Below are 21,008 nucleotides of genomic sequence, written 5' to 3'. Positions count from 1 at the left end.
CCGCCCCTTTTCGTCACTCCTGGCCGGCCTGTGAGACGAAAAAGTTGAGCTTTCAGAGGGGGGCGTGCTCGGAGTTCGAGTTATGAGGCAGGTGAATGGGGAAAGCTCGCGCGTTTGTGGCGGGAAAGCGCGGGCCCTGAGAGACTTTTTTGTCTCTGGGCGGCGACGTCGGTCCGCAGGAGGTGTTTGCTGGCGAGGGAAACGGGGAGGGGCTGCCGCCTTCTCTCCCTGGGGGCTCCTTCCACCAGCAGGAGCGTGGCGGGGGTGGCCGGCGGTGGGCGGAGCTGCCCTGCCCTCTCACGACTTCCCGTGGCTCGCGCAGCTCGTTTCACTCGCCTGCCGCGGCCGAGCTGCACCTTGCGCCCTCGCCTCGACCCTCCTCCCCTCTCTCTTTTTTCGGCTTGGTACAGTCGCCAGCGCGGACCCTTCTCCGCTGGGAACTATGGGCGCGAGAGGACGCTGCGTGAGCTGCCTGGCTGTGAGGCGCCTGCTGCTGCTGCTGCTCAGCTCAGGTAAGTCGGCGGCTTTCTTGTCGGGCAGGTGGGAACTCGCCCGCTGCAGCAGGGCAGGAGCTTCTGCTGTCGCCTCGGGACGCGCTTCTTCTGCCAAGTCCTGAACTGCACCGGGATGCGCGGCGCTTGCAAAGGAAGGGCGCCTCTCTGCTTAACCCCCCACCCCCCCCCCCAAAAAAAAAACCCCACCAGCATCGAAAAGAAAAGTATCATTTTGGGCTCCGTTTGTAAATGTCCCCGGGAGGAAAACACAAACAAACCTTCTCTGCTGGTGATAACTCAGTCAGGATGCCATTCAGCTAACTTATACTTAGAGTAGGCCTATTGAAATTAATGGGCTTGACTTTCGGTGGATCTGGAAAACTTAGTCGCACTGCTGTCAATCATGGTGTGTGTGAATGGCGCTTTTAACTCTCTTCTGTTGAAACCTGTGAGACTTGACAGCCTTTTTGGATTTGGGCTGGATCTTCATAGACTATCACAGAATTAGTTACAGGTAGGTAGCCATGTTGGTCTGCCATAGTCAAAACAAAACAACAAAAAAATCCTTCCAGTAGCATCTTAGAGACCAACTAAGTTTGTTATTGGTATGAGCCTTTGTGTGCATGCACACTTCTTCAGATACACTTCTCGTGTGTATGCACACGAAAGCTCATACCAATAACAAACTTAGTTGGTCTCTAAGATGCTACTGGATTTGCCTGCCAACCTAGCAGTTCGAAAGCACCCCTGGGTGCAAGTGGATAAATAGGGACCGCTTACTAGCGGGAAGGTAAACGGCGTTTCCGTGTGTGCGGCTCTGGCTCGCCAGAACAGCGATGTCACGCTGGCCACGTGACCCGGAAGTGTCTTCGGACAGCGCTGGCCCTTGGCCTCTTTGAGTGAGATGGGCGCACAACCCTAGAGTCTGTCAAGACTGGCCCGTACGGGCAGGGGTACCTTTACCTTTAAGATGCTACTGGAAGGATTTATTTTTATCATAGAATTGTAAGTGTTGGAAAGGAACACAAGGGTCATCTAGTCCAACCCCCTGCAATGCAGGGATCTTTTGCTCACTGTGGGGCTTGAACACACAACCCTGAGATTAAGAACTTCATGGTCTACTGACTGAGTTGTCTTTATAACAACAACAATAAATTGTTGTGGATACAGACCAAGGGTGTAGATGAAGAGGAAGAGATTATACATCTAGGCAGCCCATGTGGATGCAGGGTTTCTTCTTGGACTAAGACTGGGGAGACCAATCCCCATGCAGACATGACACTTGCTTGGGGGCCTTATCCCAGACACTCTCAGCCTAGGCTACCCTGCAGGGCAGGTGTGAAGATAAAATGGGAAGAGAATTGGGTATGCTGCCTTGGACTCCTTGGACGGAATTATTATTACTAATTTGCTTTTTGTTTTTAAAATAACCCCTCTAGCATTTCTGTACTGGCATTCAACTGTTGAAACCATTTTAGCTCAGTAATTATTACACCATTCTTGCAAGGTAGTCCGGTATTATTATATCCATATTGCCGTGTGATCCTTAATGTGTTACCTCAGGAGTAAGCCACCCATGAGACTTACACCCAAAGAAGCATGTAGGATTGTGGTCCTAGTGAATTAATGGCTAAAGTGAAATTTTAAACAGGGACTTGATGGCTCATACTCTTAGCCACTACAGCAAACCAACTCTTATCTCCAGTTGATGGCCAAAAGTTTGTAATCAACCCTACAAGGGGATGACAGGAATTGAATCTGGGCAATGCAGATGCTCCACCACTGAGCTACTGCTCTTCCCTAAGAAACAATAAAGCAACACTTTGGTTATACTACTGAGAGCTAGATGAAGTGGCGGTGTTGCTTTTGACTTTGACATGTATGACTAGGCTTGCTTGCACCACTTGTCTAGACAGCAGACTCTGGGGTGTTCCTTCAGCTTGTGTTCCTCACCTCCTTGCACAGCAGCATTCAGCAGGGCAGTGATGCTTGCCTGACCTCCTGTCACCAGTGCTGTTGCAGCACACCAGGAGGCGGAAGAGTAGGGCTGAGACAATGGTGAGGGCAGCACAGTGTGAATGCACTGGCAGAGGCAGTCCAGCACCCCCAGCAGTACATTTGCACCACGCTGACTTCACTGCCAACTCACTTCTCACCCTTTTGCTCCAGAGACACCACAGTGTTGGGAGGTCATGTAAACACTTCCGCCATGCCAGCTGCTGTTGGTTTAACATCTAGAAGTCTCGCAATACCCTTTAGCCAATCATGGTGGGGGAGAGGCATTCTGCACGGGCTCAAAAAGATTCCTGTCCTTACTGTTATTTCATATTTTCTGGCCTGGAATAGGAGATCATGTTGTAAAATGTCAACAACAACAAAGCTGGGACTGATGGAGTCCAACAAGATCTGGAATGCCCACCCCTGGTTTAAGCAAACCACTGTATTCTTTAGGCTCCTAGTTCTGATATATGGAGATATTGGTGTAGTAATGATCATGAAATTATAGGTTTAAGAACCTTAAGGTGGTTTTTAAAAAATCCTTTATAGTTGAATAACATTAAATAATAATCTAAACTTGAGGTTATCTTACATGCCATGTTCATCCTTGAGCCAAGATGAATGTAAAGTTTGGAAATCTAAACTGCCTTGTGTTTTTGGATAAGTTTACCCATATTTTTATGGGAACAGCAGCTGCAATATTCTCATGTCACAGCATTTTCCTTCAACGTTTCCAGATTGTAAAAATCAGGGTTTTTTAAAATCCATCTGAGCTAATGGTGGAGTTGGATGGCATGCAAAAACATTTACCTGTAAGAAGTTCCAACATGTTATTTCAGTAACTATGGGAAACATTGTGGAATGCAGTGCCAGAGGGAATGAAATCAGATACAAAAGACATTAACCTTTTGGAAGAATTGTGGCATGAAAACCAACCTGTGATTTTTTCCCCCCAAGAAAGGATGAAGTCTCAGTTCATGAAATGTTCTATCTGCATTTTTGTCTAATCTGCCTTTTATTCTCATGGTGAGAGTATTTGGACTGTAAACAAAAGCACCAATTCACGCTGTAAAAGCACCCAGCCTAGAGTGACAGTGTGTACCAATACTGTCAAAACAGTGTAGATCAGCAGTTCTCAAACTTTGTGTGTGCGTGGACCACATGGAAGTTGCTGGGGGTCTTGGTGGACCACTGTTTTTGTTCTACAAAGCAAACCACAAACCACAAATTTTAACAGCCACAGTCTTGCTTTGCTAATATGATGGATGTGCCTGTTTTTGTTGTGAGAAAGTTCTGTGAAGTCTTGTCAGCTTTCACCTCAGGTCAGGTTCAGCATTCACCCTGCTTTTGCATTTAGACCTGAGGATGGCAACTGATGAAAACCCAATCTTTCACTGTTATGAGAAAAAGAAAGTGTTTTTTTAACCTTCAGAAACCCACAATCAAGACCTGAGTCCCCACAGCAGCATTCAACAACATTTTGCAAATAAAATCAGATAATATGTAAAGGACAAGAAGTACAGTGGTACCTTGGGTTACAGACGCTTCAGGTTGCAGACACTTCAGGTTACAGTCTCTGCTAACCCAGAAATAGTACCTCGGGTTAAGAACTTTGCTTCAGGACAAGAACAGAAATTGTGTGGTGACGGCACGGCAGCAGCGGGAGGCCCCATTAGCTAAAGTGGTACCTCAGGTTAAGAACAGTTTCAAGTTAAGAACGGACCTCCAGAACGAATTAAGTTCTTAACTCGAGGTACCACTGTATGTACTTTTAAAATGTATCTAGGCAACCCCTTTTCAGATAATTTCTAAGCTGAATTGCAACTTTATTAGCAGGCAGATGTAAATATTAAAAAGGTTTCAAAACAAATTGAATGTAATTAAATTTGGGGGCAGAGGGGATATATATGTGTGTGTGTGTGTGTATGTATGTATATATATATATATGGGTTTCTAAGTTCTTTTTACTTCAGAAGGCTAGACCAAGCCATTAGCACTCTGAAAAGTCTTGAACATTCACAATTCCCTGTTGTCATTTTCACTTACTCATTTCAAGGTTTCCATTGTTTGGCTTTGTGCAGGCTTGTCCCCATTTCCATGGTTACCGTGTTGAAATGCAGACAGGACACAAGCTGCATTCCGATCAGAGTTCTACATGCTGCTCCATGCCAGCAGCATATGCTTCGGTTGTTTTGGGGCATATTGTTTAAGGGCCCATGTATGCAGAGCAGTCAACATTTCTGTGTTTAATCCTTAAATCATTGTTAGCCACTGAAAGAGAGAGGGTTGTAGCCGGTGTTTCGCTGGCAGAAAGCCCACGTAACTGATCTTCCCCTTCCCATCCTCCCCACTGCAGCCTCCTTCACCTTTTCCCCCAAGCAAGTCTCACATGAGAGCTAGGGGAACCTGCCCAAAACATTGTGGGCCAGGTCTTCTGCAGCTGCACCGGGAGAAGAGACTTGCTCTAAATCAGGCATGTCCAACTTAGTTTGCAGGTGGGCCATTGAGATACAGTACTGCAAATGAGCTGCTGGCAACAGTTTTACTTTTTACATACAAGATTTCCCATGGAAGGCAGCAATTGGGGAATATAGACAGGCATTCTCATGCCAGTGATGTTGTGTAGATGCTGAACAAAACATGTATGCATAGAAAGTGTCAATGTGTTACTATTAGTATAAAGGGACCCCTGACCATTAGGACCAGTCGTGGCTGACTCTGGGGTTGCGGTGCTCATCTCGCTTTATCGGCCGAGGGAGCCAGCGTGCAGCTTCCAGGTCATGTGGCCAGCATGACTAAGCCGCTTCTGGCGAACCAGAGCAGCGCACGGAAATGCCGTTTACCTTCCCGCCGGAGCAGTACCTATTTATCTACTTGCACTTTGACGTGCTTTCGAACTGCTAGGTTGGCAGGAGCTGGGACCGAGCAACGGGAGCTCACCCTGTCGCGGGGATTTGAACCACCGACCTTCTGATCAGCAAGTCCTAGGCTCTGTGGTTTAACCCACAGCGCCACCCGTGTCCCACTATTAGGATACAAAGCCCTTAACAACCCTAGAACTAGTTTACCTGTGAGCTGTATGCCTACTCAACTGCTTCGATCTGAGGAACTGGCATTGTTACAGGTGTAACATAATACCCATTCTGCATTTCAAAGAAATTGATATTTTAGTGTGACTTTAAAACTCCCTGCTTATTGATATCAGACAGGTGCCTTCATTGTACTGTTTTTGGTGCTTGCCAAAACAGTATTTGTTTAAGTAAGCCTATGCAGATATCTAGAAAGTGGATGCATTTTTAGTTTATTGCTGTTTTTATTTTATTTTATATTCTAAATAGTTTTTTTAACCATTCTTACCAATAATTTTATTGCTTTATGCTTTTTGTAAACTGCTTTGAAGGTTGTTGCTTTTTTTTTTTTTTACAACCAAGTGATATATACCGTATTTTTCGCTCTATAAGACGCACCAGACCACAAGATGCACCTAGTTTTTGGAGGAGGAAAACAAGAAAAGAAATATTCTGAATCTCAGAAGCCAGAACAGCAAGAGGGATTGCTGCGCAGTTAAAGCAGCAATCCCTCTTGCTGTTCTTGCTTCTGGGATAGCTGCGCAGCCTGCATTTGCTCCATAAGATGCACACACATTTTCCCTTACTTTTTAGGAGGGAAAAAGTGAGTCTTATAGAGCAAAAAATACAGTAAATTTAACGAAATAAATAAAAGCATCAATCTCACAATAAGCACCCATTTAGATGCACTAGGAAGTTGATCAGAAGGTAACATCATTTTAGCCTGTGCACTGTTGCAGATTGTGTGAGATTGTTTGGAGGGAAGCAAGAGCAGGCATGTAAAAAAGTCACTTTGCTGGTTTCTTGTGATGACTAAGATCAGGCAAGTGAACATAGGTGTAGTGGGGGGTGAGGAAGTGTGGTTACTTCTTTACATTGTACTGTTATCTGTGGTCTTTTGGCTTTTGTAGACATACATGCAAGGTTATGCATGGTTATCTCAGTACCCCCTCCCTTTAATTCATTCTCCAAATGAGAAAAATCTTTTTGATAAATACTTTTATCTATCCTGTAGAAGAAGCATTCTAGATAAAACATTGCACAGGGATGTATTTCTTCTGGTTTGGTGATGAGGAACCACGTTCTGATGCATATGGTAAGAGCTTCAAGAAGCACCACCATTTAAAGGAGATAGCCTGAAGGAAGCAAGTTTGTGATGGGTGCGACTATGAGTACTCATATTATTATTATTATTTATCTACAAGAAACACATTGCATTTTTGTGTGGTTACACTACTATTTTTGGAGCTGGCAGCAAAGCCAGCCTTACCAGGATATTTTATGCGTTTTGTTTTGTTACCTGTAATACCTGTATTTTCTTCCTCGTTTTCTGAAGGCTGGCTTGGGGTTTAAGGCTGGATTAGAGGCAATACAATACTTCAAAATCCTTAAAGGTTTACCTAAAAGTATTTTAGGCAAACAATGTACAGAAATGTTGTTTTTTTCTGCTGGTTGCCGTTTTCTGCTGGTTACTTCCTTTTGAGGGCAATGCTTCATAATTCCATGAGGTGCAGCATGAGGTTGCAACACAAAGGGAACATCAGCAAATTATTATTATTATTATTTCTACCCTGCCCATCTGGGTGGGTTTCCCCAGCCACTCTGGGCGGCTTTCAACAGAACGTTAAACTTCAAACATTCAGAATAAAACTTCAAACATTAAAAATCACTCCTCTCTCCTTCCCCTGCCCTCTTCCTAGTCGGCACTTGGAAATGTTCTGCATACATGTTCGGACTTCTTTGGACCCAACCATTTGTATGGCGGTGAGCATTTTGCACATGTCCAATTGATGCGTGGCCACTGACATATCGGAATTTTGGGACCTGGAAGGGAGTGGAACTGGGGCAGAATGGGGGCAGGGCATGGGCTCCACCAACGCATGCGGGAGCCATTAACGGACCAGCCCCGCAAAATGGTTGCTGCCTATACTACGACTTTATTGAATAGTATTAATCATTATGATGAATGATTTTTGACATTTTGAATTACTACGACTTTATTGAATTGTATCATTTTGCTGAATTTGTTGTTGTTTTCTTTATTTATGTTATTGTGTTTAACAGTATAGTAGTTGCAATGTTTGTTTTTAATGGTATTGTGATTATTGTGAGCTTCTTTGTTGGAAAATTGGAATGTAAATATAAATATTAAATCATATTTATATGCTTACTATTTTTAAATAAAGGTGTTGGGCTCTCCTTTGCTGGAATTGTTATTTATTCGTCTATAACATTTATATCCTACCTTTTCACAACCACTCAGTAAACCTTATGGCCAGGTGGGGATTTGAACCCTGGTCTTCCAGTCCAGCTCTTAATAGCTATGCAGGAGGAGGGTATGTGGTCAGGGATGCTGTAGTTGTGAGATTCCTGCACCGAGCTGCTTTATCATTCTGTGATTCTAAGTTATTTTTCTGGCACAATATTAGAAAGTTGCACATAAAGTCAATTGACTTTTGCTGTTACCCAGCAAAACAATGCCTTACTGTACTCTGACAACTGCCATTCAACAGTAGGAAATAGGAAATAAGCAGCTGGTGTTACTAACAGGTGTGTACAGGGTACAAAGTACAGGAAGGTAAGAAGGGAAGGTTGAGGAGAGAAGGATATGTAAATTCAACTGAGAGAAATGTAAGTGTCACAGTACTAGCAAAAAATCCTAGCTTGTAGATCTGTATGATATTATTCCTTGCTTGAAATTCAGATGCTCAGTGACTTGGCACTCTATAAATGTAAATTAAAAAAGAAGAAGGCCTTATTTGTTTAGAGGCTAAAAATAAGTATGAAGCAAACTTAGCTCGTGGTTTTTTTTTTAGTACAGATATTAAATATGATTTCCTGAGCATTGCAATTTAATTCAAAAGTACAAACCAGTTAAAAAATCCTAGAACAAAATATACCCACATTCCGTTTGCATCACATTTTGTGTACATTCAGCAAACCTACAGAGTTATAAATAATTTCTAGCAAACAGTTCACTTCTGCACCATTGCTGTTATTGATCTATTTACTTAGGAAGGCAACCGCTGTCACGATGTTTCACTTCATTTGTTTGGATTCACTGGATCAGGTCATAAACAAAATCTTGCCAAATTGATTAAGAATGAGGACAGCTCTTCACCTCCAGTTGGTTTTTATAAAGACTAGTTTTCAAGTTGTGATTTAGGAGCACTCTCTCAAACCATTTGCAGCATGATGAATTGCAGGCAGACTCTCATAATAATCCATACGAAGCTCTAATTCAGAGGAGACCTCATCTAACTTCAATGATTTTAATTTTTTAATTTAATAATTTTTATTGCGCTAGCCAAAGGCCATGGCAACATCCAAAGAATGAAAAAAAGCAGTCACTACATATGCAGTAGAACCATGATTAAATCCACCAAAAATTTCTTGTCACGCAGAATAAAAAATAATTTTCAAATAAAATGTGCAAATTAGATCTCACGGTCCCCTTTGCAATTGACCACTAACCCATTCAGTTGTTAACCTTCCTAGCTGCCAAGGCATAGAGAGCCACCTTATAAGTCACAGAGTCATCAGTATCACTCAGCTGCCATTTCACCCTCTCCGCCCTGGCTAGATTTGTTTCCTTCATGAAAAGGTGTTTTATGAATCAGTTTCTTGGGTCTGTATATACAGTGGTACCTTGGGTTAAGTACTTAATTTGTTCTGGACATCCGTTCTTAACCTGAAACTGTTCTTTTTTGTTGTTGTTGTTTTTAAAAATAATGTTTATTAAAAGTTTAAAGATTACAGAAAAAAGTAAGAAAAAGTGTGTGTGTGTGTGTGTGTATCCCCTCTGCCCCCAAATTTAATTACATTCAATTTGCTTTGAAACCTTTTTAATATTTACATCTGCCTGCTAATAAAGTTGCAATTCAGCTTAGAAATTAGCTTAAAAGATACATTTTAAAGGTACATACAGTGGTACCTCGGGTTAAGAACTTAATTCGTTCCAGAGGTCCGTTCTTAACTTGAATCTGTTCTTAACCTGAAGCACAAGATTAGCTAATGGGGCCTTCCGCTGCCACCGTGCCGCCAGAGCACGATTTCTGTTCTCATCCTGAAGCAAAATTCTTAACCCGAGGTACTATTTCTTGGTTAGCGGAGTCTGTAACCTGAAGCGTATGTAACCCGAGGTACCACTGTACTGGACATTGTAGTAAGTAATGGCAAATGTCCTCTGCACATGGTTGCCCACACAGACAGACTCTCTTTTCATAAGGTATTCCGTTGCATCACCCATCTAGAACCATGGAGGGCATAGATTGAAAGCGTAGTTCTGTGAAGGTGACTCTTAATGAGACAGAGGGAAGATTTATCAAATATCTGGCTTGAAAGTGCATCGTTTTAATAAGTGGAAACCATGGTGAACACTTAGAAGAAGAAGTAATAATAATAATAAAATCTATTTCTGCTTCTGTCATATAAAGGTAGTCCATTAAATGCCTCTTCCCCATGTTCAGGGACACCTGGAGCTCTTGTAGGCGATATTGGGTCAAGTAGCGTTGGATACCAACCTTCCAGTGTTGGGTCTGATCCAGTTCTTTGTGGCACGAGGTGGGAAATCTCTCATCTGAAAAGGATCTAGGTCCTTTCACATAATTTAAGCACAGATAGTTGATTCTAGCCTGTATTGTTGTCACAAACGTCAATGAATTTAGAATGGGTCTGTGTGCACTGGTGACTGCTCTGATGACAACGGCTTCTTATTTGTTTGTGCACTTGCAGCAATATGCTATACAGTATACAGGAATGATACGGCTAACATATTGCGGTTGACTCCTGACAAGACAGAAGTACTGTTTAGGGGGGACAGGGGGCGGGTGGGTGTGGGTGGGTGACTCCCTGGTCCTGAATGGGGTAACTGTGTCCCTGAAGGACCAGGTGCACAGCCTGGGAGTCATTTTGGACTCACAACTATCCATGGAGACGCAGGTTAATTCTGTGTCCAGGACAGCTGTCTACCAGCTCCATCTGGTACACAGGCAGAGACCCTACCTGCCCGAAGACTGTCTCGCCAGAGTGGTGCATGCTCTAGTTATCTCCTGCTTGGACTACTGCAATGTGTTCTACGTGGGGCTACCTTTGAAGATGACCCGGAAACTGCAATTAATCCAGAATGCAGCAGCTAGTCTGGTGACTGGGAGTGGATGCCAGGACCATATAACTCTGGTCCTCAGAGATTTGCATTGGCTCCCAGTACATTTCCAAGCACAATTCAAAGCATTGGTGCTGACCTTTAAAGCCCTAAACGGCCTCAGTCCTGTATACCTGAAGGAGCGTCTCCACTCCTATCATTCAGCCCAGACACTGAGATCTAGCGCCAAGGGCCTTCTGGCAGTTCTCTCATTGCGAGAAGTGAGGTTACAGGGAACCAGACAGAGGGCCTTCTCAGTAGTGGCGCCCACCCTGTGGAACACCCTCCCAGATGTCAAGGAAATAAGCAATTATCCTATTTTTAAAAGACATCTGAAGGCAGCCCTGTTTAGGCAAGTTTTTAATATTTAATGCTGTATTGTTTTTAATACTCGATTGGGAGCCGCCTAGAGTGGCTGGGGAAACTCAGCCAGATGTGTGGGGTATAAATAATAATTTGATATTATTATATTATTATTACGATTTATGGAGGTAAGGAAGGTAGAAAAAGTCAGGGGCTGACAAGTGGTGGGGATGGAACAGGGTTAAGTCAGGAAATCATGGTGGAGTCGTTAACAAGGTGGCAGGTGGCTCAGGAAAGCTGTTTACTTGCTTAGTTTCATTTATGAATTGCTTCCAGTAAAACATCCCAAAGCAATTTAACCATAATAACAATCACAGTAAAAACAATTTCAGGTCTCGCACAGACACAGACTGGCATTAAAATCTTCATTCTAAAGTCTTGTTGGAAATAGAAGGCCCTAAATAGGCACCAAATAGATAATTGAGATGGTGACTGTTAGACGTGTGAACTTTTCAAGTGTTTAAAGTGATGGGGGATATGAATGTTCTTTCTGTGATCTCTAATGGATGCTTCGCACATAAAAGACATAGCTGTTGTAGTCAGATGCACGTATGAACTTGACCTTAGCTGGTTGTAGCTAAAGACAGCTATAAATTCAGCTTTTAAATTCAGCGTTTGCTAAGCAAGGGTCCATGCTCATTGAATGCTGGAAACATAGTGGGCTTGAAAGGGGGGGGGGAGGCATTACTAATTGATAACTATAAAGGACATGAATATATTTTTAACTGTGTGCTGATGGGAAACAGTTCTATAATTTTATAAAAAATATGCTAAGCTGTAGTCCCAAAGCCTCACTTACAAACAAGAATACATCTTAAAAATCAGCTGAAAGTATACCATTTGTTGGTGATAGCAGGCAAACATTGGAGCTTCATAGAGTACTACCAACCCTGGAGAAGAGGAGGTTAAGGGGTGATATGATAGCCATGTTCAAATATATAAAAGGATGTCACATAGAGGAGGGAGAAAGGTTGTTTTCTGCTGCTCCAGAGAAGTGGACACGGAGCAATGGATCCAAACTACAAGAAAGAAGATTCCACCTAAACATTAGGAAGAACTTCCTGACAGTAAGAGCTGTTCGACAGTGGAATTTGCTGCCAAGGAGTGTGGTGGAGTCTCCTTCTTTGGAGGTCTTTAAGCAGAGGCTTGACAACCATATGTCAGGAGTGCTCTGATGGTGTTTCCTGCTTGGCAGGGGGTTGGACTCGATGACCTTTGTGGTCTCTTCCAACTCTATGATTCTATGATTCTATGACTTTAAAAAACAGTTTACATCTTCAGTCCAGACTGTCAACACAGCATAGCGTTGACTTGCCTGGGAATGCCAAACACCGTTGTGTTGTCCAGGAAGCTCTTATATCTAAGCAGTTTGTGTCCTCATTTTAAAAAGTCCCCAATTCCCACAACAAATCTGAGTGTTTCGTTCTTGGAAACACTAGTTGCTTCATCAGATCTTCCTGTTTTCATTTAATTTTCATGAGGTCTTCCTTGGCCACTGGGCGCAGCTTGAACCAATCAACATATAAACTGTGGGTGCCATGTGCGTATACTATGCATCTTAATAAGGGTCACCACTCTTAAAAGAAACAAACAATTCTTCTCTGATCAGCTGCCCTTGTGTTATATTGAGTAAGGAAAACAGTGCCTGGCCTTCAGGGCTTTCAGTCTGAGCTGTACAATTCCCCACAGGAGCCCAGTGGTTATTTTCCAAGAGCTGCTCATTGACCAACCCCTTGTACAGTATCTGAAACGTCAGTAAAAGATTTGTAAGTGGTTGTGACTATTTCAAGGAGGACTGTTTGGAAAATGACTGCATTATTATGTCTCTTGCTGTCCTCCTACACAATTCCAGTCCAGCAGTTAATGAGACAGGAAGTGGGGTTGTGTGTTTTTTTGGTGGTTTATCTTTAGATGACAAATTATTTCACTCCGTAGTAATTTTGTACGAGCCCATATATAGATATGCTTAGTGTTATTACTGTATTACTTCCTGTGGGCAATAAACGTTTACATGCTCCAGCTTTGTTGAATTTGCTTCCCGTGGGCTGAGTTCAACGTCACTCTGTGAAGAAAGGTCTGTCTGCACAAGCACTGCAGCTTGCTGGAAGGAATTGGCTCTCTTCCCTTTCCCCTTCCCCCTGCAAGCTGTTCTGGGAGTTCTGATCCCCCCCCCCCAAGAGAATTCTGGGAGAAAGACCCAATGAATGAGCACAAGCCCCTGTGGCTTTGTTTGGTGAATCCCACCCTATATCATGAGTTCCATAGAACAGATGGCATTCAATGCTAGTCCCACTCAAAGTAGGCCCATTGAATTTAATGAATATGGCTAAGATGTTCTGTAATTTCAATGGGTCTACTTTGAGTAGGACTTAGTTGACTACAGCCTCATAATTATGGGCTGAACTCAACTGACTGTTACTCAAAGTAGATCCATTAGGATTGCTGGCCATGTCCAACTTTAGACCCATTGATTTCAGTGGGATTACTCTGAGTAAAAGCTAGTGGACGATAACCCTGTTAAATAGTCTCAGAGACTTCCTTTAGCAGAGAAAATGATAGCCTGGAGGGTGTACCATTTATTGTTAGCCTGGAGTGTTTTCATTCTGATCCTTAAAAAGCATACTGTGTGCAAAGTGCATTCTGCTGTTATAACTAAGGTGGGATCTACACATATATTAAAAGAACACTCTGAAAATGCTTTAAAAAAACATTTTGAAAAATATGTTGAATTTGGCATAGCTGATTGTTGGCATCTAGTGTCACATTTGTATATTGGTGCTGTGGGTTAAACCACAGAGCCTAGAACTTGCCGATCAGAAGGTCGGCGGTTCGAATCCCCGCAACGGAGTGAGCTCCCGTCGCTCTGTCCTTGCTCCTGCCAACCTAGCAGTTCGAAAGCATGCAGTGCAAGTAGATAACTAGGTACCGCTCCGGCAGGAAGGTAAACGGTGTTTCTGTGCACTGCTCTGGTTCGCCAGAAGCAGCCTAGTCACATGACCCAGAAGCTGTACCACATGACCCTTAGTCAAGCTGTACCACATGACCTGGAAGCTCCCTCGGCCAATAAAGTGAGATGAGCACCGCAACCCTAGAGTCGGTCACGACTGAACCTAATGGTCAGGGGTCCCTTTACCTTTACCTTTAACTGAGTCCTAATTCTGCATACTGTTGAAGACACCCCTTATCTTGCTTTGTTGCTTGCTGTATCTCATTTATGTAATACCTTGTTAATACCTTTTACATATTTCTAGTTATGGGCACCACATTTTAAGAAGGACATTGACAAACTGGAGCTTGCCCAGAGGAGGCAACTAGGATGCTGAGTGGTCCATTCTAGTCCCCATAGGGTCTGAGGAACAGTTGAAAATGCTGTATTGACAGGACAATACAAACCCAAGATCTATCGGGATAAGGAAGTTAGGAGCTGGTCAGTCTTAAGCCATCCAATCCCCAGTGCAGCTGAGCTATGCCAGCATAAGCCCAACATCTTGACTCAGCTGGAGCTACACAGATGCAACACCCTTGTCCCTGGAGAGCAGGGACTCAGCCAAATGGGCTGTGATTGGATGACTTTATGCTGGTGTAAAATGTGGAGGCAGGACCATGCAAGGGGGATGGAGTTAACTCTATTCAGCTTGATCACATGAGAAAAGGAAGTTACTGTAATGTCTTCATATATCTGGAGGGCACAGAGAAGGCGGAACAGACTTCTTCTATGTTTCTCCAGAGGTCAGGACTAGAACCAGTGGGAGGAAATGGAAAGGAAGCCACTTTCAGATAAACATTAGGACAGACTTCCTAACAGGAAGAGGAGTTTGACTGCCTTGGGAGGCAAGCTCATCTTTGTTGGAGATACTTAAGCAGTGGCTGGACAATTGTATTTCAAGGATGCTATATACCCATCCTTCACTTACAGAGTCAGCATTGAGCTCTAGCATTTTAAGATCCTATGTATGCAAAACCATCCCTTGAGGCAGAGTGATGTCACTTCCGTTTTTCACATGAGGAATTGAAGCCAGTGTCTTTGACCATGTCCACCCACTTACAGAGGTTGTTTTCAGGAGTACAGAGGCTATTTATTCAGAAGTATATCAAACTGAAATAATGAGAATGACTTATGATTATATCCTAGGTAGGCCAGAATGATTCATATGGATGAAACAAATCATACTGTATTTTCATTCCTTCGACACTGGTGATCTCTGCTTGTTCCAGTACACTGGCATGAGTCCCCTGAATAACCACCACTGGACAGGCTATCCTAATCCAGTGCATCACAGCTCCCTGTGTCCCTGCTGCACTCATACACTTTCCATAAGCTTCATTTTATGGTACCTATGGGACCGCCTCTCCTGGTATGCCCCATGGAGGACCTTAAGGTCCATAAAAAGCAACACCCTAGAGGTCCCGGGCCCTAAGGAAGTCAGATTAGCCTCAACCAGAGTTAGGGCCTTTTCAACATTGACTCCGGCCTGGTGGAACGCTCTGTCTCATGATACCAGGGCCCTGCAGGATCTGATTTCTTTCCGCAGGGCCTGTAAGACAGAGTTGTTCCGCCTGGCCTTTGGCTTGGAATCAACTTGATCCCCTTCCCCTCTATCCTTTTTCCTTTCTCCTTCTGTGATGGAACTCCTACTTGGGGACTTCCCTGGCTTTTTTCTGGCCCACTTAGGACCAGTCTGGATAATTAGCCTTGGTGAAGACTTGACATTTCCATCCCCCCAAAAGTTTTTGATTTGAGTTTCTACTGAAATGAGGCTGCATTTTAATGTTGTATTTTACTCTTGTTGTTTAAGTTGTATTTCAATCAATTGTTTTTATACCTGGTGTTAGCTGCCCTGAGCCTGGTCTTGGCTGGGGAGGGTGGGGTATAAATAAAATTTATTATTATTATTATTATTATTATTATTATTATTATTATTATTTTCAGGGCTAGGGTTTTTATTTTTAAAAACAATAAAAAAATCTGCTCCAGCTGCTTTATTCAGCCCCAATACCATTTGTGGGAATACACTAATGTGCCTGTGGGTTCCCCATGAGCATCTGGTTGGCCATCCGATATGAACAGAATGTTGCACTAGATAAGCCTTTGGTCTGATCCAACAAGGTGCTTCCTGTGTTCTTATGCTGGTGCCTTTCCCAGTGCAGTTGTGGAAATGAGATATATACCCGCAGTGCTGTTTTTCTAGGAAAAAGAGGTGCCAGAACTCACCATGACTGAGGCCTTGTTCTCTTGTAATGGCAATGGCACTCACCTGAGGGGTGCCAGAACTGAGTTCCGGTGGGGGGAAAAGCCCTGTATACTCACATGCTAAGCAGAACCGGCATGCACAACCAGGAGTACGTTGGCTTATTATCTTAATTGTTCTATTATGGTCATATAAATTACTCTTCCTCTCAATAGGCATCTTTGAAAACCGCTGTGAAGCATACAACGTTGGGCTCCAAGGAGCAAGAGTATTTTCTGGCCCCTCGAGTGAACAATTCGGATATACAGTCCAACAGCTTTTAAACCCAGAAGGCAAATGGTAAGCATTTCCTGTTCTTCATAGTGCAGGGAGAAAAGCAAAGGGCAACTATATTAGGAACACAGGAAGGTGCCTTATACAGAGTCAGACCCAGCAGCCCATCTAGTTGACTACACTGACAATTTCTGATGGGTGTCTGGGGATCAAACTTGGGAACTTCTGCAAATCGGTTGGTTATGTAGGGGAGGATGTAATCTTTCAGGATACCTGAAAGATACCTGCCCCAGTGAGCAGTTGAGCTCAGGCCCAGGGGTTAAGTATGGCTTTTCTCTCTGACCCATAGGGCTCTCCCCAGGTCACACATCTTGCTAGCTCATCTTGCCTTCCTGGAATGTGTCCTTGAACTATGCTGATGCCTCTTGCTTGCCTGAATAGAGGGAAGTGTGTGGGCATAGGCGTAGAAATTCTGTTTCTGCATGGTGGAAATAAGACATGCTGGACAAAGGCATGTAATGCTCCATCTGCTTTTGCCTCTGGCCATGCCAGGACTGGCTTGCAGGCCCTGGAGCATTCTCCATGAGGGACAGTCCCTTGGGCTGTAAAATAATGTTTCCCACCCTTGTGCTAAGGCAAACTACCATTGGATGCAACCCCTAGTAATGCTAATCTGACCTTTTCGTGCTAATATTTTACCACATAAGAACAACATATTGAAAATGGGGGTTTTCAGAACTAGAACTGTTGAATTTAAAAGTCTATGCTAAACTTTTTAGGTGTTGGTTTTTTGCTTGTTCAGTGAGTGTTTCCTGATTGGGCCACCCTGGCAGTAGAAATTAACTGGTGCTTCTAAATTGCATCACCTTGGCTTGTTGATTAATTTCTTTGTCAACTTTCTTCTTTTAAACAATGCAAGGAAAAGAGAAAGGAGTGCCAACAACTGCAGATTGCAAAGGATTCAAATTCAACTTTGTGTTTGCAAAGGATTTAAAGTTGACTTTGTGCTGCACCCTTTTCTGATTCGGAGCTACGTCACAATTTGGCTCCTACAAGTAACTCATTGTACTTTCATCTTCTCCCTCCCACGGTCTGCTGTATGTTTGCAGTTGCGTCTGTTTAGTTGTTGACTTCCTAAAATCCAGTCCCATTAAAAGAATATTTAGTGGAATGATGCTTAGAAAGGTGACTAATAGTACTCCACAGTAGTCTTGTACATTTAGTCATAGCATTGTGTAAGGTAGGACAGGAAGTTCATAGAACAGCAGAATCAGAGTATAAAGTAAACAGCAAGCAAGCCAAATTATATGAGAATGGGGAACCAGTGACCCTCCAGGCATTGCTGAAATGCATCTCCCTACGTCTCAGACCCTTGGCTATTCTGTCTGTGAGTGATGGGCATTGAAAAGCCAACAACATCTGAAGGCCATAGGTTCCCCACCCTGAAATAAACAAATAAGTAAATTTAGCTTCTGAGATTGTTGTTGTTTAGTCGTTCAGTCGTGTCCGACTCTTCGTGACCCCATGGACCAGAGCATGCCAGGCACTTCTGTCCTCCACTGCCACCCGCAGCTTGGTCAGATTCATGTTTGTAGCTTCGAGAACACTGTCTAACCATCTCATCCTCTGTCGTCCCCTTCTCCTTGTGCCCTCCATCTTTCCCAACATCAGGGTCTTTTCCAGTGAGTCTTCTCTTCTCATGAGGTGGCCAAAGTATTGGAGCCTCAGCTTCACGATCTGTCCTTCCAGTGAGCACTCAGGGCTGATTTCCTTAAGAATGGATGCGTTTGATCTTCTTGTAGTCCATGGGAGTCTCAAGAGTCTCCTCCAGCACCATAATTCAAAAGCGTCAATTCTTCGGCGATCAGCCTTCTTTATGGTCCAGCTCTCACTTCCATACATCACTACTGGGAAAACCATAGCTTTTACTATACGGACCTTTGTTGGCAAGGTGATGTCTCTACTTTTTAAAATGCTATCTAGGTTTGCCATTGCTTTCCTCCCAAGAAGCAGGCGTCTCTTAATTTCGTGGCTGCTGTCACCATCTGCAGTTATCATGGAGCCCAAGAAAGTAAAATCTCTCACTGCCTCCATTTCCTCCCCTTCTATTTGCCAGGAGGTGATGGGACCAGTGGCCATGATCTTCGTTTTTTTGATGTTGAGCTTCAGACCATATTTTGTGCTCTCCTCTTTCATCCTCAATAAAAGGTTTTTTAACTCCTCCTCACTTTCTGCCATCAAGGTTGGGTCATCTGCATATCTGAGGTTGTTGATATTTCTTCCAGCAATCTTAATTCCGGGTAGGGATTCATCCAGCCCAGCCTTTCGCATGATGAATTCTGCATATAAGTTAAATAAGCAGGGAGACAGAATACAGCCTTGTCGTACTCCTTTCCCAATTTTGAACCAATCAGTTGTTCCATATCCAGTTCTAACTGTAGCTTCTTGTCCCACATAGAGATTTCTCAGGAGACAAATGAGGTGATCAGGCACTCCCATTTCTTTAAGAACTTGCCATAGTTTGCTGTGATCGACACAGTCAAAGGCTTTTGCATAGTCAATGAAGCAGAAGTAGATGTCTTTCTGGAACTCTCTAGCTTTCTCCATAATCCAGCGCATGTTTGCAATTTGGTCTCTGGTTCCCCTGCCTCTTCTAAATCCAGCTTGCACTTCTGGGAGTTCTCGGTCCACATACTGCTTGAGCCTTCCTTGAAGAATTTTAAGCATAACCTTGCTAGCGTGTGAAATGAGTGCAATTGTGCGGTAGTTGGAGCATTCTTTAGCACTGCCCTTCTTTGGGATTGGGATGTAGACTGACCTTCTCCAATCTTCTGGCCACTGCTGAGTTTTCCAAACTTGCTGGCATATTGAGTGTAGCACCTTAACAGCATCATCTTTTAAAATTTTAAATAGTTCAGCTGGAATACCATCACTTCCACTGGCCTTGTTATTTGCAATGCTTTCTAAGGCCCATTTGAGTTCACTCTCCAGGATGTCTGGCTCAAGGTCAGCAACCACACTACCTGGGGTGTACGAGACATCCATATCTTTCTGGTATAGTTCCTCTGTGTATTCTTGCCACCTCTTCTTGATGTCTTCTGCTTCTGTTAGGTCCTTACCACTTTTGTCCTTTATTATGGTAATCTTTGAACGAAATGTTCCTTTCATATCTCCAATTTTCTTGAACAGATCTCTGGTTCTTCCCATTCTGTTGTTTTCCTCTATTTCTTTGCATTGCTCATTTAAGAAGGCCTTCTTGTCTCTCCTTGCTATTTTTTGGAATTCTGCATTCAATTTCCTGTATCTTTCTCTATCTCCCTCGCATTTTGCTTGCCCTCTCTCCTCCGCTATTTGTTGACTTCCTAAAATCCAGTCCCATTAAAAGAATATTTAGTGGAATGATGCTTAGAAAGGTGACTAATAGTATTCCACAGTAGTCTTGTACATTTAGTCATAGCATTGTGTAAGGTAGGACAGGAAGTTCATAGAACAGCAGAATCAGAGTATAAAGTAAACAGCAAGCAAGCCAAATTATATGAGAATGGGGAACCAGTGACCCTCCAGGCATTGCTGAAATGCATCTCCCTACGTCTCAGACCCTTGGCTATTCTGTCTGTGAGTGATGGGCATTGAAAAGCCAACAACATCTGAAGGCCATAGGTTCCCCACCCTGAAATAAACAAATAAGTAAATTTAGCTTCTGAGATTAACTGTACTTAATTATCTGTATAGATATGGAAACTAAGATAGATGTTTCCATATTCTTTTGAGATCTTCTCTGTCTCTCTCTCTCTGTCATGTTGTTTTTAAAAATCAAGTTGACTTTCAAGGTATTTTATATTCTTCTGTTCTGGATTTTAAAAAAGCTTCACAAACTGCAAATCATTTTAATCAACAGGGTCATGATTTGGTGTACTGCTATATAAAAATACCCTTTCAAAGCTCACTCTTCTGAGTGACCATGTGGTGTAGGGAGAGAACTTTTTTGGGTGGGTGGGGGGAGTTTTCTGGGTGTTAACTTGGAAATAGTCACAGTGACAGATTTTCCAAGTTTCCACGACTGGAATAGTAAGTAACCTTTACTTACTACTGACTTCATTGTTTGCATAGCAAAGATTTAACCCTTCTTTGGAGAGAGGGAGGTGTGCCTCAAGTAATAATTATATTGTCACTAATGCCTACTCACTAGGGTCCCAAACCCTTGGTGAATTAGGGACTTTCCCTGCATGTGAAGACAGGCTCTAGTGCATTGAGTGGATGAGATCAATAGTGGGTCCAATGGTCAAGAAGGCAGTTTCTGCATGTTATATAGAGGGAAGTAAGGGGCAGATGGGGCTCATCAACCTGGAAAGGTAGCACATCTAGGAGAAGGAAAACTCTGATCCTAAACCTCCACAGCCTTGTGGGATATCTTCATGAGAAGAAAAGGCTAAGGAGTGAGCTACAGGAATTGGGAGTAGAGTCCCTAAGACAGTTGAAT

General features: G+C 43.2%; 1 protein-coding gene across 3 annotated transcripts in view; it reads left to right on the top strand.

Moving 5' to 3' along the window:
• Positions 1-37: 37 nt before the first annotated feature.
• Positions 38-21,008, top strand: part of ITGA2 (integrin subunit alpha 2) — a 58,751-nt gene continuing 37,780 nt past the window's right edge. The window contains exons 1-2 of one of the 3 annotated variants that reach the window (XM_083402653.1): positions 38-512; positions 16,471-16,594. In XM_083402653.1, coding sequence (XP_083258779.1) covers positions 83-512; positions 16,471-16,594 — 554 coding nt within the window. In that variant the 5' untranslated portion in view covers positions 38-82. Of the gene's footprint in view, positions 513-6,592; positions 6,657-16,470; positions 16,595-21,008 lie in introns of those variants that run through there. The other 2 variants (XM_083402654.1, XM_083402655.1) reach the window with 2 other exon arrangements.

The sequence above is a fragment of the Podarcis tiliguerta genome (genome assembly GCF_965153285.1).
Source record: "Podarcis tiliguerta genome assembly, chromosome: 11".
Classification (NCBI taxonomy): Eukaryota; Metazoa; Chordata; class Lepidosauria; order Squamata; family Lacertidae; genus Podarcis; species Podarcis tiliguerta.
The sequence above is the reverse complement of the archived record's forward strand: the minus strand, read 5'-3'. Positions and strand labels throughout refer to the sequence as shown.